At 51.8% G+C, this 13784-nt stretch overlaps 1 protein-coding gene across 1 annotated transcript; it reads right to left on the bottom strand.

Annotated features, from left to right (window-relative positions):
* Positions 1-5218: 5218 nt before the first annotated feature.
* Positions 5219-13276, bottom strand: BLCAP (BLCAP apoptosis inducing factor). The gene is made up of 2 exons (XM_064465741.1): positions 13008-13276; positions 5219-6910 (listed from the first exon to the last, which is right to left on the bottom strand). The coding sequence occupies exon 2, from the start codon at positions 6821-6823 to the stop codon at positions 6560-6562; it is 264 nt and encodes an 87-aa protein (XP_064321811.1). The 5' UTR covers positions 6824-6910; positions 13008-13276; the 3' UTR covers positions 5219-6559.
* Positions 13277-13784: the final 508 nt, after the last annotated feature.

The raw sequence follows: 13784 nt of genomic DNA, 5'->3' as shown, positions 1-13784 counted from the left end.
CCTGAAAAGGTCCAGCTTTGTGGGTGGTGGGGGGTGGAGATGCTTTGAAACTCTAATGTTGATGTAAATACTTTGCAATTTGATAATTAAATACAAACAGACCTCACAAACAAAAAAGTGTAGTTCATGTTTGAGAACACTTCTTAGCATCCCCGTGACAGGAGTCGGTGGTTCCTGGAGCACTGGGGCATGTACAATGCCCATGTGTGGCTCCTGGTGCTTCAGGGGCTTTTTCTGCCCAATGTTTATGGGAGCTGTTGCCACTTCTGTGCTGCCAGAGCCACTCCTGTGTCCCCACATGGGCTCATGGTCCAGCACAGCCCCAGTGCCTGCTCCTCATCCATCATGTCCCTCCTGCTCTGAGGGCCAGGGCCAGCTGCTGGCAGTGATGGGCGAGCTCCCTGTGCCCGGACCACTCTGACAGGGAAGCACTGCCGTGGTGGGTGCAGAATCAGGCCATTGCGCTCCGAGCTGAGCTAGGATGCAGCCTACATCACCGGTGGGATCCCAGCTGCAGCCGTCAAGGCCAAGCAGAGGGCTGTGGCACAAGCCGCCAGCACGTGGCATTAGCTGGGAGGGAACCTGGGGGCTCCCCTACGGCGTCCATCGCTGCTTGCCAGCCTCTGCATGCTGGGACACCCGGGTCCTTGCCACACGTAGGGAGCACTGGCCCCTGTGGGGCTGAGTGACACAGTGACCCTGGTGTGTACGTTGATCTGGCCAAAGCCAGGGCCAGCAGAGCTGCCCCAGGCCCAGCAGGGAGGAAATGTGACTGCTAACACCCCTCAGCTGGGCTGGGGGGTCAGGGCGGTGTGGGTAGCCCTCCTTTCAGCAGAATCCCATCAGCAACTGCAAGGAGCAGACCTGCTTTGTTAGGGTAATTAGCGGGTGCTGATTGGGATCCCTCACTCAGTGATTATAGCTGGTGTTGGGGAGAGCAGGCCCTCTGAAAGCAGGATGGCTGCTGCCCTCCTTCATCACCGCCACTGCCGCAGTCTGGGGTGGCTTTAGTGCCCTGAGCCCCTGGGTCTGGCTGCTCGGCACTGGCAGGCAGCTGCTCCCTCCTCCTCGGGCTGGTAAGTGACTCAGATATCACCTTAAATGTTTAATACTTTATGCTTTGCTTCTCTTTAAAGCAATTAAGTGATTGAGGGATTATCTCTTGCCTTGGTCCCTGTGTGACGTGTGGGTTGGCAAGGTCCGCCCCGGGAGGGGAGCTGGAGCTGGGGCTGAGGCTCCTCCAGCTCTCGGTTTTGCCCCTTTGGCATCTCCGCTCAGGAGCGGGAAGGCTGGGGTGCTGTGGCGAGACTGGGGTGCCGTGGTCCAGCCCAAGCCCTGGGGCAGTGTGGGTGTCTGCGGTGGGTCATGCCCAGGGGGGGTGAGAAGATCAGGTTCAGGACTTCCAAACCCTGGCTATGGCACTGCTCGCTTCCTTCTCTCGCTGCCCCCTTTGCTTTGTGTCTGGTTGTCAGCCTTGGTGGCAACTGGAACTTCTTAAAAAGATGGTGAGGGCAGTTGGCAGTACCTGCACCCCACCCTGGCAATGGTCGGTGGCTGTTTTGCTGTGGTGACACCCCTCACAACTCCCAAGTCCTTTGGAGAGTGGGAAGGGGGTGATGCTAGCCTGGAGGGGGCAGAGGCTTGCTGGGCCAGGAGGTGTGAGATGGGAATCACTGTTGGGTCTGCTCTTGCCAGGCGTCCACAGCATGAGCCAGGCAGATGCGCCTGGGGATTACACCACGTGCCTCCTTGAATACACTTAATCTTGCTGTTTGCTTCACACTCATGTTGCGCCCTGTAAGTCCAGGAGAGGATTTGGGCATTAGGGTGGGGGCTGTGGCTGCCCCCGCAGCAGGTCTGGTGAGGAGGTAGAGATCCTGTGCTGGGCAGCTTGTGTTGGCAGTGGGTTTCTAAAGTGGCAAGGATGAGTTGTTGTTTGGCCTGAACATCCCCTTCACTTTCCCCAAAGCTCAGTGGTAGCACCCCAAAAGTGCACTGAGTCCTGGCTCCTGATCCCATCTCCCAGAGGATAAAGGAGGAAAATGCTGAGTGTGTGTGGGACAGCCCACGCTGTGGAACTGCTCTTGTGCGCTGAGGATCGCCTGGAGCAAATCCTGGGTGGTGCTGTGGGTCTGGGGTCTCTCCCATAGCCCAGACCCAGCAGAAGGGCTCTTGGGGCAGGAGCAGGCTGGTGTTCATTAAAGGGCTGGCTTGCAGTGGGGCTGTGCCCCAGTGCCAGGTGCTTGAATCGGGCTGTCCATGCTGCTCCAGTCCCCGCTGTGCCTGCTGCTCACTGGTGGCAAAGGTGGAATGGGAGGCTGCTGGCATGCTTCAACTCAGAGGACAAAGCCTGTCTCTGCCCCTGCAGACTGCCACTCCTATTTCACGCCCCCAGCAGCAGGTCTGGGTGGCACCTGAGCCACCCGTCCTCCCGTTACCAGAGTGTTTGCCTTTGCTCAGAGGAGTAGCAAAACCTTCTTGCCAAGGGTTAATCCCAAGCTCCCAAGTCCTTATCTGATGTGTAGCTCGTGCCCCTCAGTGACTGAGGGCTAGGAAACTGTTCAGTGCAAGGAGCAAGAGACAGGCAAGACCAAAGGGCACTGGCAGGGTAGGGCTCTCAGTGGCCTGGAGTGACGTTTGTGGCTTTTCTGGCCTGGGGGGTTTGGTTGGACCAGCATGAGGGGATGAGTTTGGAGGCTGCGGGAGCCTGGCGCTTTGGCAGTGGGGCTACACCTCTGGACTCGGCTCTATCTCTGAGCTGGCTGGTGGGTGCTTCCAGCCCATACAGCTCCTCAGCTAGATAAACCTCTTTCCTCCACCTGCTGCTAACTTAATAAGGCCATGCTGTGGGCTTGTCAGGGTAAGGAGGAAAAGCGTTCAGGCAGGAGGCACTGATTGCCCAGCGAGACCTGGGGATGAATGGGACAGGGCCCGAGAGCTGGTTCCCTACCCGCACCCTGAGCGGTGCCTGGGAGCTTGACTGCCAAATGTCAGCCCCTGAGCTGAGATGTCTGGTAGATCTAGGGTTCAAAAAGCTATACCAGCCTCGCAGCCATGGCCAAAGCTCAATGGGAAGCCTTGGGGTGTCCCAGCTGCTCATCTTGGGGATACCGCCTCTCCCTGACCAGCGGTGAGGCGGGGAGTGAGAAGCGCCCAGACCCTGAGGCTGCAGTGAGAAGCCCAAGATCTGCCTGAGCTACACTATATCTCCATTTCTAGGGATCTGAGCCCGGGTTTGTGGTTTGTTTTTTGGGTTGTTTTTTTTTTTTTTCCCTTTCCTGACCCTGCTGTGTCACTGATCTGTTATGTGACCCAGAAAAGAAAATGATCTCTCCTTCAAATGGAAAGACAAAAGAGCAGCTTAAGGCTCCTGCTCCCTGTATCTAAGGAGCACCAGGCAGATGGACACTTCATTACAAAGCAAGATGAGGCTCGCTCAGTGCCAAAGCACTTGCGGGCAGCGTCCAGGCTCCGTGGGACCTGGCACAGCACAGTGGTCGTGTGTTAAACCCCGCTGCTTTCAGGGTCACTAGTGTAGCTAACCCCTGGAGTGCCCACCCACTGGTGCGGTCCCCACACAGAGACCCCTTGGTGCCTCCAGGACACCAGGGGACAGAGTCACCTCACTGCTCTTCTGGCAGAGCTCTTTGAGACCAGGGCAAAACATCTCCTCTGAGATGGCTTCTGTGTAGCCAGCGAACACCCCCCCGAGAGCACAGGTGCCACGTCCGCAGGCTCAGTCCAATTTGCGGTGCACCAGCAGAGCAGCTGTGATGAGGCTTTTCAAAAGCCACCGTGTTCAACCTGTTCTGCAGTCACAGGCTGGTTTTTCATGGTCCTTTTATAGAGAAGGATGAGCAGGGCATTAGCATGGGATGTGAGGCCTGGTTGGGCTCCTCATTCTGCCTGAGGCTTTCTGTCTGACCATGAAGTTGCTTTAATTTTCTGTCTTTAAAATGAAGATGGTATCTCTGAAGAGGGTAAGCCAGTGTGCTGGTGAGGGCTGCCTGCGTACCAGAGTGCTCTTTATGGCTGGGGTGGGGGTGCTGTAAAAAGGAGGTTTCTTACACATCAGTTTGCTGAGATCTCTCCTGTTGTTGCACAGGCAGCCTCACTCTTTTGAAGTGCTTTTTCTTCTCCAAGTTGGGTCTCATAGAAGGGAAAGCCTTGCAGCTGTGTCTTGTCTTGAACCCCACGTACAAAGCCAGCACTTGCTCTTATCCAAAGGACTGTCTAGCTTCATGGCTAGGATTTATTTAAATTGCTGTAGAGCACAATTTGGCTAGTTAGCAACAAAAACGTACTCTTAAAAGAATTGACTGCATTACCTTAAATAAATTTAAACTTAAAAGCTGCTCAGAGCACAGGCACTTGCCATAGTTTGCAAACAAGTTTGCTTTCCTCTCCTGTTTTTTATGCTGTAGCTGATATGACAGCTACTGGGATTTCCCACAGCCTGACAGGTGCCAGAGCTCTCGTATCTATTCTTGGTGATGTGGCACCCACTTAAACACGTTAACACTGATACGCCCTGAACACTTTCCAACCTGGACTTGGTCTTCAGGCCTTTGGAGCAGAGGTAGAGGAAGGCAGTTCCAGCTCCAGCAGTACAGCTCCTATGCCCTTTAACTCCCTGAGGTGCTCCTGTCGGATCCGATAGTCCCACGTCCCTTCTCCCCTTGTACTACACAGGGTTGCGGCCAAAGCTGGGGAAGGGCCAACACAGCCGAATCCCTGCTGGGTGGCTGGTGGCAGTTGGGTTGCAGCCCTGTGCCTGCCCACTGCAGGGGGACAGGTCGGGACGATGTGGTGTCATGGGATGGGCTTACACAGAGTAGGCACCTGGCAGGTAACACTTCTACTGCTGGCGCTGGGGATTAGCGGCTTTCAGGAGGCAGCTCTGTGGTTTAATTTCGTAAATGGTAAGGGGGAATCTGTCACTTAAGTGCAGACACAACCAGAAGCACCCTCCTGTGTTGTCTGTAAAACGAGGCTGTTTAGCAGTCACCAGTATGGTTCTCAGTCTGCCCAGGGTCACGTTAAACAGTTAGCAAGAAGAGTCAGTACTGGAAGGAACAGGGCAAACAAGCTCTGCCTCTTGCTGGAGACTCTCTGGGGTTACTGTGCTGGGAACAGAACAATACAGAGACACATGATTGCTGGGCTAAGGCATCTGCAATGAACAGCCAACGCATCATGCTGGGCAGGAGGCCATAGATCAAAGTTTATAAAGCTTTATTAAACATTTTGAACAGCTGTGCAATGAACAAACAATACTCTGGAAGTTTCACAACCTCATAGCTTGAACTTCCTCGGGACAGCAACAGCCACTTGTGCTGCTCTCCACTATGAGACTGAAGTAAAGACAAACCGATGGCAACGGGGAGGGAACCCTTTAAAGTTTAGGTACAGTATTTTGAGTTAACCTGTAAGGTTTCTCACAAACAAACCTCTGCCCCAAGAGCCACGGCTGCATGGAGTAATGTATGCAGCGTGGAGCTCTGCACAGCTGTGGCTGTAGGACTGACCCACCACCACAAGAGCTCCTTGACATCCTTCTACCAGGGGAGATGAAGATGCCAGGTGTTCCTCCAGCCTCCTCCCTTCTCTGGTCAGTAGCACCAGCACCTTCTGTCACCCCTGGCCCAAAAACACCATTCACTGGAAATGGCTGAAGCATTTACTGCTTCAAGCCACGCCTCTGCCTTGGGGTCTTCTGCCCTGCTCACACCTGGCTTTTTGGGCTAGTGTGAGTTTTATAGGGTGAGGTTCACAGTGGCTTTCAAAACCCCACATCTTGCAGCATACCAGTTCTTCATCCCAACAGTCAATATCTCGGTAAACTGTGGAAATCTAGGAAGAGGGAGGAGTCGCTACTACCTGTGAGGCTTTATAAAAGCAGCAGCATAACTGAGGCTTTCAGGCTATGATCTCGGAGCGTACGTAGTTCAGAAAGCACTTCGGCAGTGCACGCATCTCTTTGGCAGGCTGAGCAGGAGGAGGTGACTCAACTGCCTCTGGCTCCAGCAGCTTTTGGCCAAGTGCATCTGTGAGCTGTCGAGCTTGCCCTTGATCAGCAACGTGGGAAGGCTGGCTCCCCACAACGAGAAAGATGGAGAGGATCTTGTAGCTACTTGAGCAGAATCAGTGGGCCAAGAGCCCTGAGTTAGACCACTGTGGCCTAATGCAGACAAGTGAGGGACACACAACTCCACCACCGTGCAACAGCCAGGGAGAGGCTGAGGCCAGCAGCTCGGTCTTCTACCAGTCCTCAGTTAGGAGGGCTGGTGTCCGTTCCTGGTGATATGGGAAGTGGAGCGGGGGGGGGGGGGAGATTTCTGCTTCTAAAAAAGCAGGTGGTGCTGCCAGAGTTCACACAGTAAACAAGTTGAACTTCACAGGCACAGTGGGAGGAATTTACCACTCTAGTCCACACAAAGTTACAGGAAACAGGCTGGTTTTACTCCAGTCACATGCCTAACACCCCCTCCCTCCCCCCTAGCCCACCCCCTTTTTAAAAGCAAAATGAGCCCTCAGCAGACTGGAAGATTTTTGTTTTCTAGGTGCCCACTATGCTGGGATCGTGAGCCGATTCCGGCAACTGGGATCCTGTGCAGTGATACAAGAAGCAGTTCCCCCAGCAGCTGTAGCAGATGAGGAATAGAGCTGCCAGGAAGACCAAGGCACAAATCGTGCAAGGTTTCCGTTCCAGGAGGAAACTGAGCAGGTAGAAGCCCATGAACATTGAGTGACTGAACCACAACGCTGGGTTGAGGGGCTTGGGTATGAGCAGAACAGGTAGCAACCACTGAAGGCAGTACATTGTGGCTGGCTGGCTGGGCCTTGCGGCAGCAGCAATCAGACGTGCTCCAGAACAGTCTCCAGCAACTCCTACTGTGGGCAGGCTGTTCTGTAAAGAGGGGTAAAACATCAGACTGACAGAGAAACAGCAAAAACATCAACAGACATCCTTCCCATACAGCTCCATTTACTCCCAAGCATCGTATGCTGATACTCAAACTCCTGATACTAAATTCTGGTGTGTCTCTGAGCTGGTGGAAACTTCCTGCTTTCTGAATCACTCAGCCTAGGGACGTGATTGCTGCTTGTACACACAAGTATATTCCTTACGCGCTGTCTCCCAGGCTTTTACCAGGCTAACAGCTGAGACCCTTTTCTTTAGGACAGTGCAGGAACAGAAAGGAAGAGGGGAAAACAGAAAGGAAAACAAACTGCCACAGCCGTCTCTACACACATATTTATCCAAGATTGTGATGTGTAAAGAAAGCAAACTGAGGGGTAATCTCTGAGGTGCTATGACGAAGTGTTAGTGCAAGAAGTGTCTAGGAGGTGTAAGTGCAGAAACTGCTTCCTCCCATGCACAGACCCATTATAAAGTCTTCCAGCAGGACAGCATAAAATTCAAGCTATATATGTAGCTACTCAGGAAAGCCCTGACAGTGTCCAGGCTGCAGAACGAATGGGAGGACAGCCCCTGCTTAAGGGATTTTATAATCCTTGCCAATCAGCTAAAGTCAGATAAGATGAAGTATGTGAATAGATCAGAGGGGGCAGTCTCAAAATGGCAATTTTCGTAAGTGCTGTAAACACAGGATTTCCTCCCTTGGATTATTATAAAGCCCTGTGGAAACAGTGAGCTTTACGGGCTTCTCTGCGCAGGGACGGCAGCACGCTACAAGTCAAGAAAACAAGCTTCTACCTTTGGCAGCCACATCAAGTACGCTAAGTGCATGGGGTGCCTTTTCCTTCTAAGCAGTTCAAACATCTTCATCCAAGAATGTCAGGTGGCTTTAAAAATAATAAATGCCTTACAGGTGTTTTTACAGAGCCAGAACTGTTGAAAGGGGACAGAAGGGAGCTTAGCAGTCTGAGATAGTAACAGCAGGTCAGGTTAGATGTCAATACTTTTGGGAGGGAATAACTCAAAGATTTCTTTCAGTCGATGCAGTAGGGAAACTATGAGAAGCGGGTACGTCAAGACCCCAGAAAGACAAAACCATGTAGGGAAATGCTGGGAAAGGGAAAAGACTGGGAAGGATGTTCTTCCCTGCTATCCTGTAGCATATCATGATGACACACAGTGACACTGAACAAAGCAGCCACCAGCCAGGGCACAGACAGAGGTGAGAGGACAGTCCCAGCCTTGCAGAATGCCACGGCCTCACCCCCACTACGCAGAGCTGGGTCAGAACAGCTTCTTGCAGCAATCCTTTTTATCTGAAAATACTCAGCTGAGTAGTGCTCTGTCAGAAGAATGAAGGGCTGAGCCGAGCCTGTTAGGATTACAGCTTGGGGTGGGGGGTGGGGGGTGGGAAGGTTAGTAGGATGAAGGAGTGAGAAGGTAAACAAACAGCACATTCCTCTGGCTCCTGTTGGCAGGAGAAGGGATTTCCTGGTGAAGGGAGGGAGAATGAGGGATTGCACAGAAGAGCCAAGAGAAAACCACACATGGTTCCCTTCCAAAAAAACTACTGAGGTCAGACTTGTCTTACAGCTCTGTAAGCTTGTTCATAGGTACCAACCGGCTCTGCTGTCAGAAGCAAGAAGCATGCTGCCATCCTCTGTGTTCTTAGCAGCAGGATCTATTTTAATGTTAGTGAGAGAGAACACAGGCCAAAATCTCCACCAGAGCAAACAGATTAAGAGTGTGTTGTGCTGGCGTTCCAGCAAGGGAGTGTTCTCCAGCAGAGAGGGCAGCTGGGGTTCCATTAGTAAAACTAAGCTGCAGTTAGGCAGCCAAAGAATAAGGAGGAAGTTATTTTACATTGCAATATGGATACAGTCAAGTGAAAGGAATAAAACTCACAGTGTTAGTCCTGTTTTATGCAGGTCACTCATTCATATCTTTAAAGGCAAGTCTAGTCCCAAGCCTGTTCCCCTCCTTCCCTCCACCCTAACTGGAAATAGGGATTACTTATTTCATAACAAAACATGCTGTCTGCTAGCCTTTGTGAATCGCTTAGATGTTTCTGGAGCAAAAGTACTGCAGACATATTAGCTTACTTTTTTCCCCAGGGGAAGAATAAAGATCTATCAAATATTTGAACAGAAAGGTAATTAAACACCACTGCCCAACTTTTTAGTTCAGATTGCATTGAATACAACAAAATGGCACCGGATCAATGATCTGCAGCTGCCTTATTCCTCCTGAAATGTTCCTTTCCTATAGTCTTTCTCTTGCAAGTGCTCCCAATACTGAGCATTACAAATCACTGCACAAACATTGCGTCATACTTTTGCTAGATCCAGCCCTGAAATCACATCAGCTTGACTTTTGTAGCAGGACATGTGCAGCAGTCTTTGGGTCACCCCTTCTTGAAAATTCAAAGTGCCTACAGATGACTGCTTTGGGTTTTCTGTCTCTGGAGTAAGGAGATGGATAAAAAACAACCTAAGACCATGTCTATCAGAAGAGCACAAGGCTAGGACATGGCTCTAGAACCTTCCAGGACTAATGTCGTAAGTCTTCCAGCTTTAATAAGGCCACATGTTGCTATTGAGCCATTAGCCCCCAAACTTTACAACTGACCACAGCTTAGGAGTGTATTACAATTTGTGAAGTAGCTGCATTTAACTCCACAGTCTCAACCATAGCAAAGACTTAAGTGAAAATACTCTAAACAGCGAGTTGATTCTAAGCAGGTAAGCACTACCCAAACACTTCCTACAAACACAAATCTGTCTCAAAACAAGCTACTCATTTTTTAAATATTGGTATTTCCAATATTCCAAGAGCCAATTGCTTGTAGCAATCAATGCAACCACTCTGCAGAATAAAGAACTGTTTAATAGTCATTCTTTTTACTATGAAATTTCAATGCCAATGCCCTTCAATCTGCAAGCCTCTTGGACTCCTAACAAATGTAGATGTTCAAACAGTTAGTCTGGTATATGTAGTCAGTTTGCCTGTATTTTCATGTGCCCCTTTGCTCTCCACCAGTTAAAGGCTGAAGACCCTTTGCTGTGTCCCACAGCTGATGCTAGGTAAGGTACCTACTACTCGAGATTTCTTCAGCTCTGCCTTCCTCAAGGGACTTTCCACTAGTGAGATACCTATTCTTCCTAGCTCTTCACTGGAGATTCCTTTAGGCAGCTGGCAACAAGACTGAGTTCTCTTTCCACACTATCCATCAAAGAGAAACAGCATCTCCTATCAACTCTCTACTGAGCAGGGAACTATTGCCTTCCTTGCTGCCCAGCGTAGGCGGTCCCTTCTTGAAGCTGTAACAATATTCAGTTTTGCCCAGATTCTCAAGCAAGGTGAAACTTGCAAATGAAAAATTCCTGCCTTGTTGTCTTTGTCCCCACCTCATGATCAAGCTAAAGATTACCACGTCCCAAGAGCAAATAAGAACCTGTCACCCAACAGTATTTCTACCGGCTCCCTGTTTCACAACTGCATCCTGCTTTTCCTCAACCAGTTGCTCTTGTTCTCCCCTGCCTGACTCATCTCTTTCCTTAGCCAGCCTGGTGTCTTGCTATCCTCAAGGCTGCTCTCCTGCTCAAGTCATCTGACTTGGCAGCCACTCGTGTTTACCAGACTGCTCCTTTTCATCGCACTACCACTGCCTTCTCCTGCTCCTCCGCAGCTCTTAGAGCCACTTGAACTTGCTTCAGACCCCTCAGCAGCTGAGAGCAAGCGATGCTCCCGCTGCTCTCCCTGTAGTCAGAGCTTGACAGCTCTGTCTCATCTCCATGTGCTGCCAGAGCCTCCTCCCTGCCAGTTCCTGCAGCAGGAGAGCAGCCTGGGGAGGTTCCCTGCGCACCTCACCAGTAAGCAAACACCAATACTTTTCCACATGCTTATTAATTGGCTTCCATTGTGTTCACAGCCCTTCCTTCTGTCACCTTCCCTTCCAAGACCATTCAAAACCAGCAGGTCCTACTGGCACATGCGCTGGAATTTGAAAATCCTCCCCACGAACAAGGGTAGCAGCACCTTTCCCAGCCAGAAACAAAACTTTAATTATGACAAGTCAAAAGTGAGTAGCACAGCACAAGTCTGTTAGTGGTTTGCAACAGATCAGTGACACTTTAGAATAAATCCATCTGAGGAGATAGGAAGCTGTTTCTTGATATTCTACAAGCTAATTCAGCAACTAAGAGGCTGAGAGGTGTTCCTACACCACAGGTTTTATACATCAGTGTTCCAACACCAAGTCTGTACCTTTCTCAAGAATGTCTTAATTCCCTAACAGTCCATTTACCCTGATGGGGGAGAATAATCAGCCGGCTTTCACTAAGCACTTAAAAGGTAAGCTTGTTCAGACCTTACTAAGGCAGCTATTAAGCCAGTTCCGCAAGGAACCTCCCCAGCAGATGTTACAGAGTCACCTGGGCTGGCAGCGGAAAGGTCTGCAATAAAAGACTAAGTACCATTTTTATCAGAGGGTGGTGGTGCCGGCCTCCCCTTTCCCAGAAGCTGAAGTTTCTGCTTGGGAATGAAAAGCCCCATTGACTAGATAAAAATTGCTCAAGTTACACAGTGCATCTAAACTTAAGAGTAAGCCTCAGGGGCTTGCACCGAGTTTCACCTGTAGTACAGTTTGCTTAAAGTTTTTAAATCAAAAACCCCGTCACAGCCACATAACTTGAACTGATGTGTGTGGGCAACACTTCATGCTGCCAGCATGTGTTCAAAACCAGCTCTCAAATACCACATAGCACCCAAAACTGCCACTAAAAATACACAATATCCAACGCATTGGGGGGGGAAGGTGAAAGAGCTACTGAGTGATGAGTTTGAGAAGTTCAGCTAAGAAAAGCAACAGACCAGCTTTCTAGATGCAAACCCTCTCTCAATAAAAAAAAAAAACCACGAACCATAACTGTTCAAACTTTAAGACCTATTTGCAGTATCAGGGATTTAACTTCTTTGGGGCTTTTTTTATCCTTGCTGCTATTTTTTCTATTTTTTTTCTAAAGCTTTATCTGCTGGCATGACTCAGCTGGAAAAAGTGAGTCTCTGATTTTTGGCAAAGGCCTTACCATAGCCTTGATAAGTTCATGCCTTGAACACTTGATGTAGACTCAGAAATGCTGCAATGTAATTAGAAACAGTTTCCAAAAGAACAGTGAATCCTTGACTGACCAAGCCTAGGGGTTATGAACGTTCTGATTTCTCAAGCTATAGACACAAGTCAAAGCAACTCCTTGCATGACAAGCAGAGGCTCTCTGTGGAGCTGCTCTTTTCACCACCTCCACAGCTGCTCTCTGAGCTTCACAGAGGGATGGGTTAGCCTGTATCTGGAGGCAGTGCAGTGCACTCACAGCACCAGGGCCAACAAGCCTCCACCTGTGAGCAGGAAGGCAGCAGTATGATCCATGTTTCTCTGCACAGTAAATCCCAGGAACAGCATCTTAAGTCAGCCAGCTCTGTGGTGGGAAGATATGTCAACCTCCACAGTTGTCACCTGAGGCATCACTACTTTCATTTATATTAATTTATTAATTCTCAGTGGTCCTCATTCCCACTATCTGCCTTTAATTGCTAAAGACCATGAACTCCAGGCCCATTCCAAGTTTCCTGAAAAACATAATTATTTTTAGTTTTAATTTGTGCCTTTGGTGGGCTTCAGAAGTCTGAACGCAGCCTGATGAAAGCCAGTTTTCTACGTCTCGGGTAAAGACGGGCAGAAATGCTGTATCGGTACAGGGTTCTGGGGAGTTACGATGTAGAGGTTGGAAAGGCAGAAGCCGCTCCGGTACAACAGTAGGTGTGAGACCAATTATAGTGTTTCAGTACGGGGGTTACAGCGTTATTTCTCCCTCAGGCCGGCGGTCACCTAAGCGTGTTCGCAGTTGGCTGACCCCGGCCCGCCCGGGTGGGACGGAGCGGCTCTCCCGCCCTCACCGCGCGGGGACCCCGAGCGCTCCCGCCCGCAGCCCCCCGGCCCCGGCAGACCCGCTGACACCGCCGAGGCCGACGGCTCCTCCTGCCCCGCCCCGCTCCTTCCCTCCCTCCCCGCCCGCGGCCCGTACTCACGGCGCGGTGCCGCCGCCTCACGCCACCATCCCGGGGCCGCCGGCCCGTCTGCGCCGCGCCCTAAGGAGAGAAGGGAGAGGCCGGGGGACGCCCGCCTGCCCGCCGCGCCACCAGCTCCCCGCTGCGGCCGCCCGCCCGCCTGTCCCGGGCCCGTCCCGGCCCCGCCGCGAAGCAGCTCCGGCGGCGGCCGGGGGTGGGGGCGCCGCTCCCTCAGGAGGCGCCGCGGGCAGCCCCGCGGGGCGGCAGTGCGCCGGCGCGGCGCGGCGGAGGGCGGTACTGCGCCTGCGCGGCGGGGCCGCGGCGCGGCGGTGCGTCTGTGGAGCGGAGGGGCGGCACTGCGCCTGCGCGGCAGGGAGGGGGCAGCACTGCGCCTGCGTGGCGGGGCGGTGGCGCAGCAGTGCGCCTGTGGGGCGGAGGGGCGGCACTGCGCCTGCGCGGCGGGGCGGGGCGGTGGTGGAGCGTGGGTGCGCGGCAGGGTCTTAGGCGCTTCCTCGCTCTTTAAGGAATTATATTATCTGTTCTTTTTAAATTTAAAGTACTGTTCGCACGCGTCTCTGCACCGCGTGGCGTGCTTCTTGCAGGCTTGCTTTGCATGGCATTGCACGGGGCGGGCGTGCAGCCAGCACGCTTTGGGCGCTGCTTGCCTGCACGGTGCAGCGCGCTTCGCTGTCCACTTCGATTTCTGCATGCTGTGTGCACGCTGTTTCGCACTGTGTGGCTTGCTCTTTGCCTGCTTTCTTGCGTGCTGCAGGGCATTGCATTTGTGCGCCCAGCTAG

This window comes from Phalacrocorax carbo, chromosome 14, assembly GCF_963921805.1.
Source record: "Phalacrocorax carbo chromosome 14, bPhaCar2.1, whole genome shotgun sequence".
Taxonomy (NCBI): domain Eukaryota; kingdom Metazoa; phylum Chordata; class Aves; order Suliformes; family Phalacrocoracidae; genus Phalacrocorax; species Phalacrocorax carbo.
Note: the sequence above shows the minus strand (reverse complement) of the source record. Positions and strands in the feature narration are given on the sequence as shown.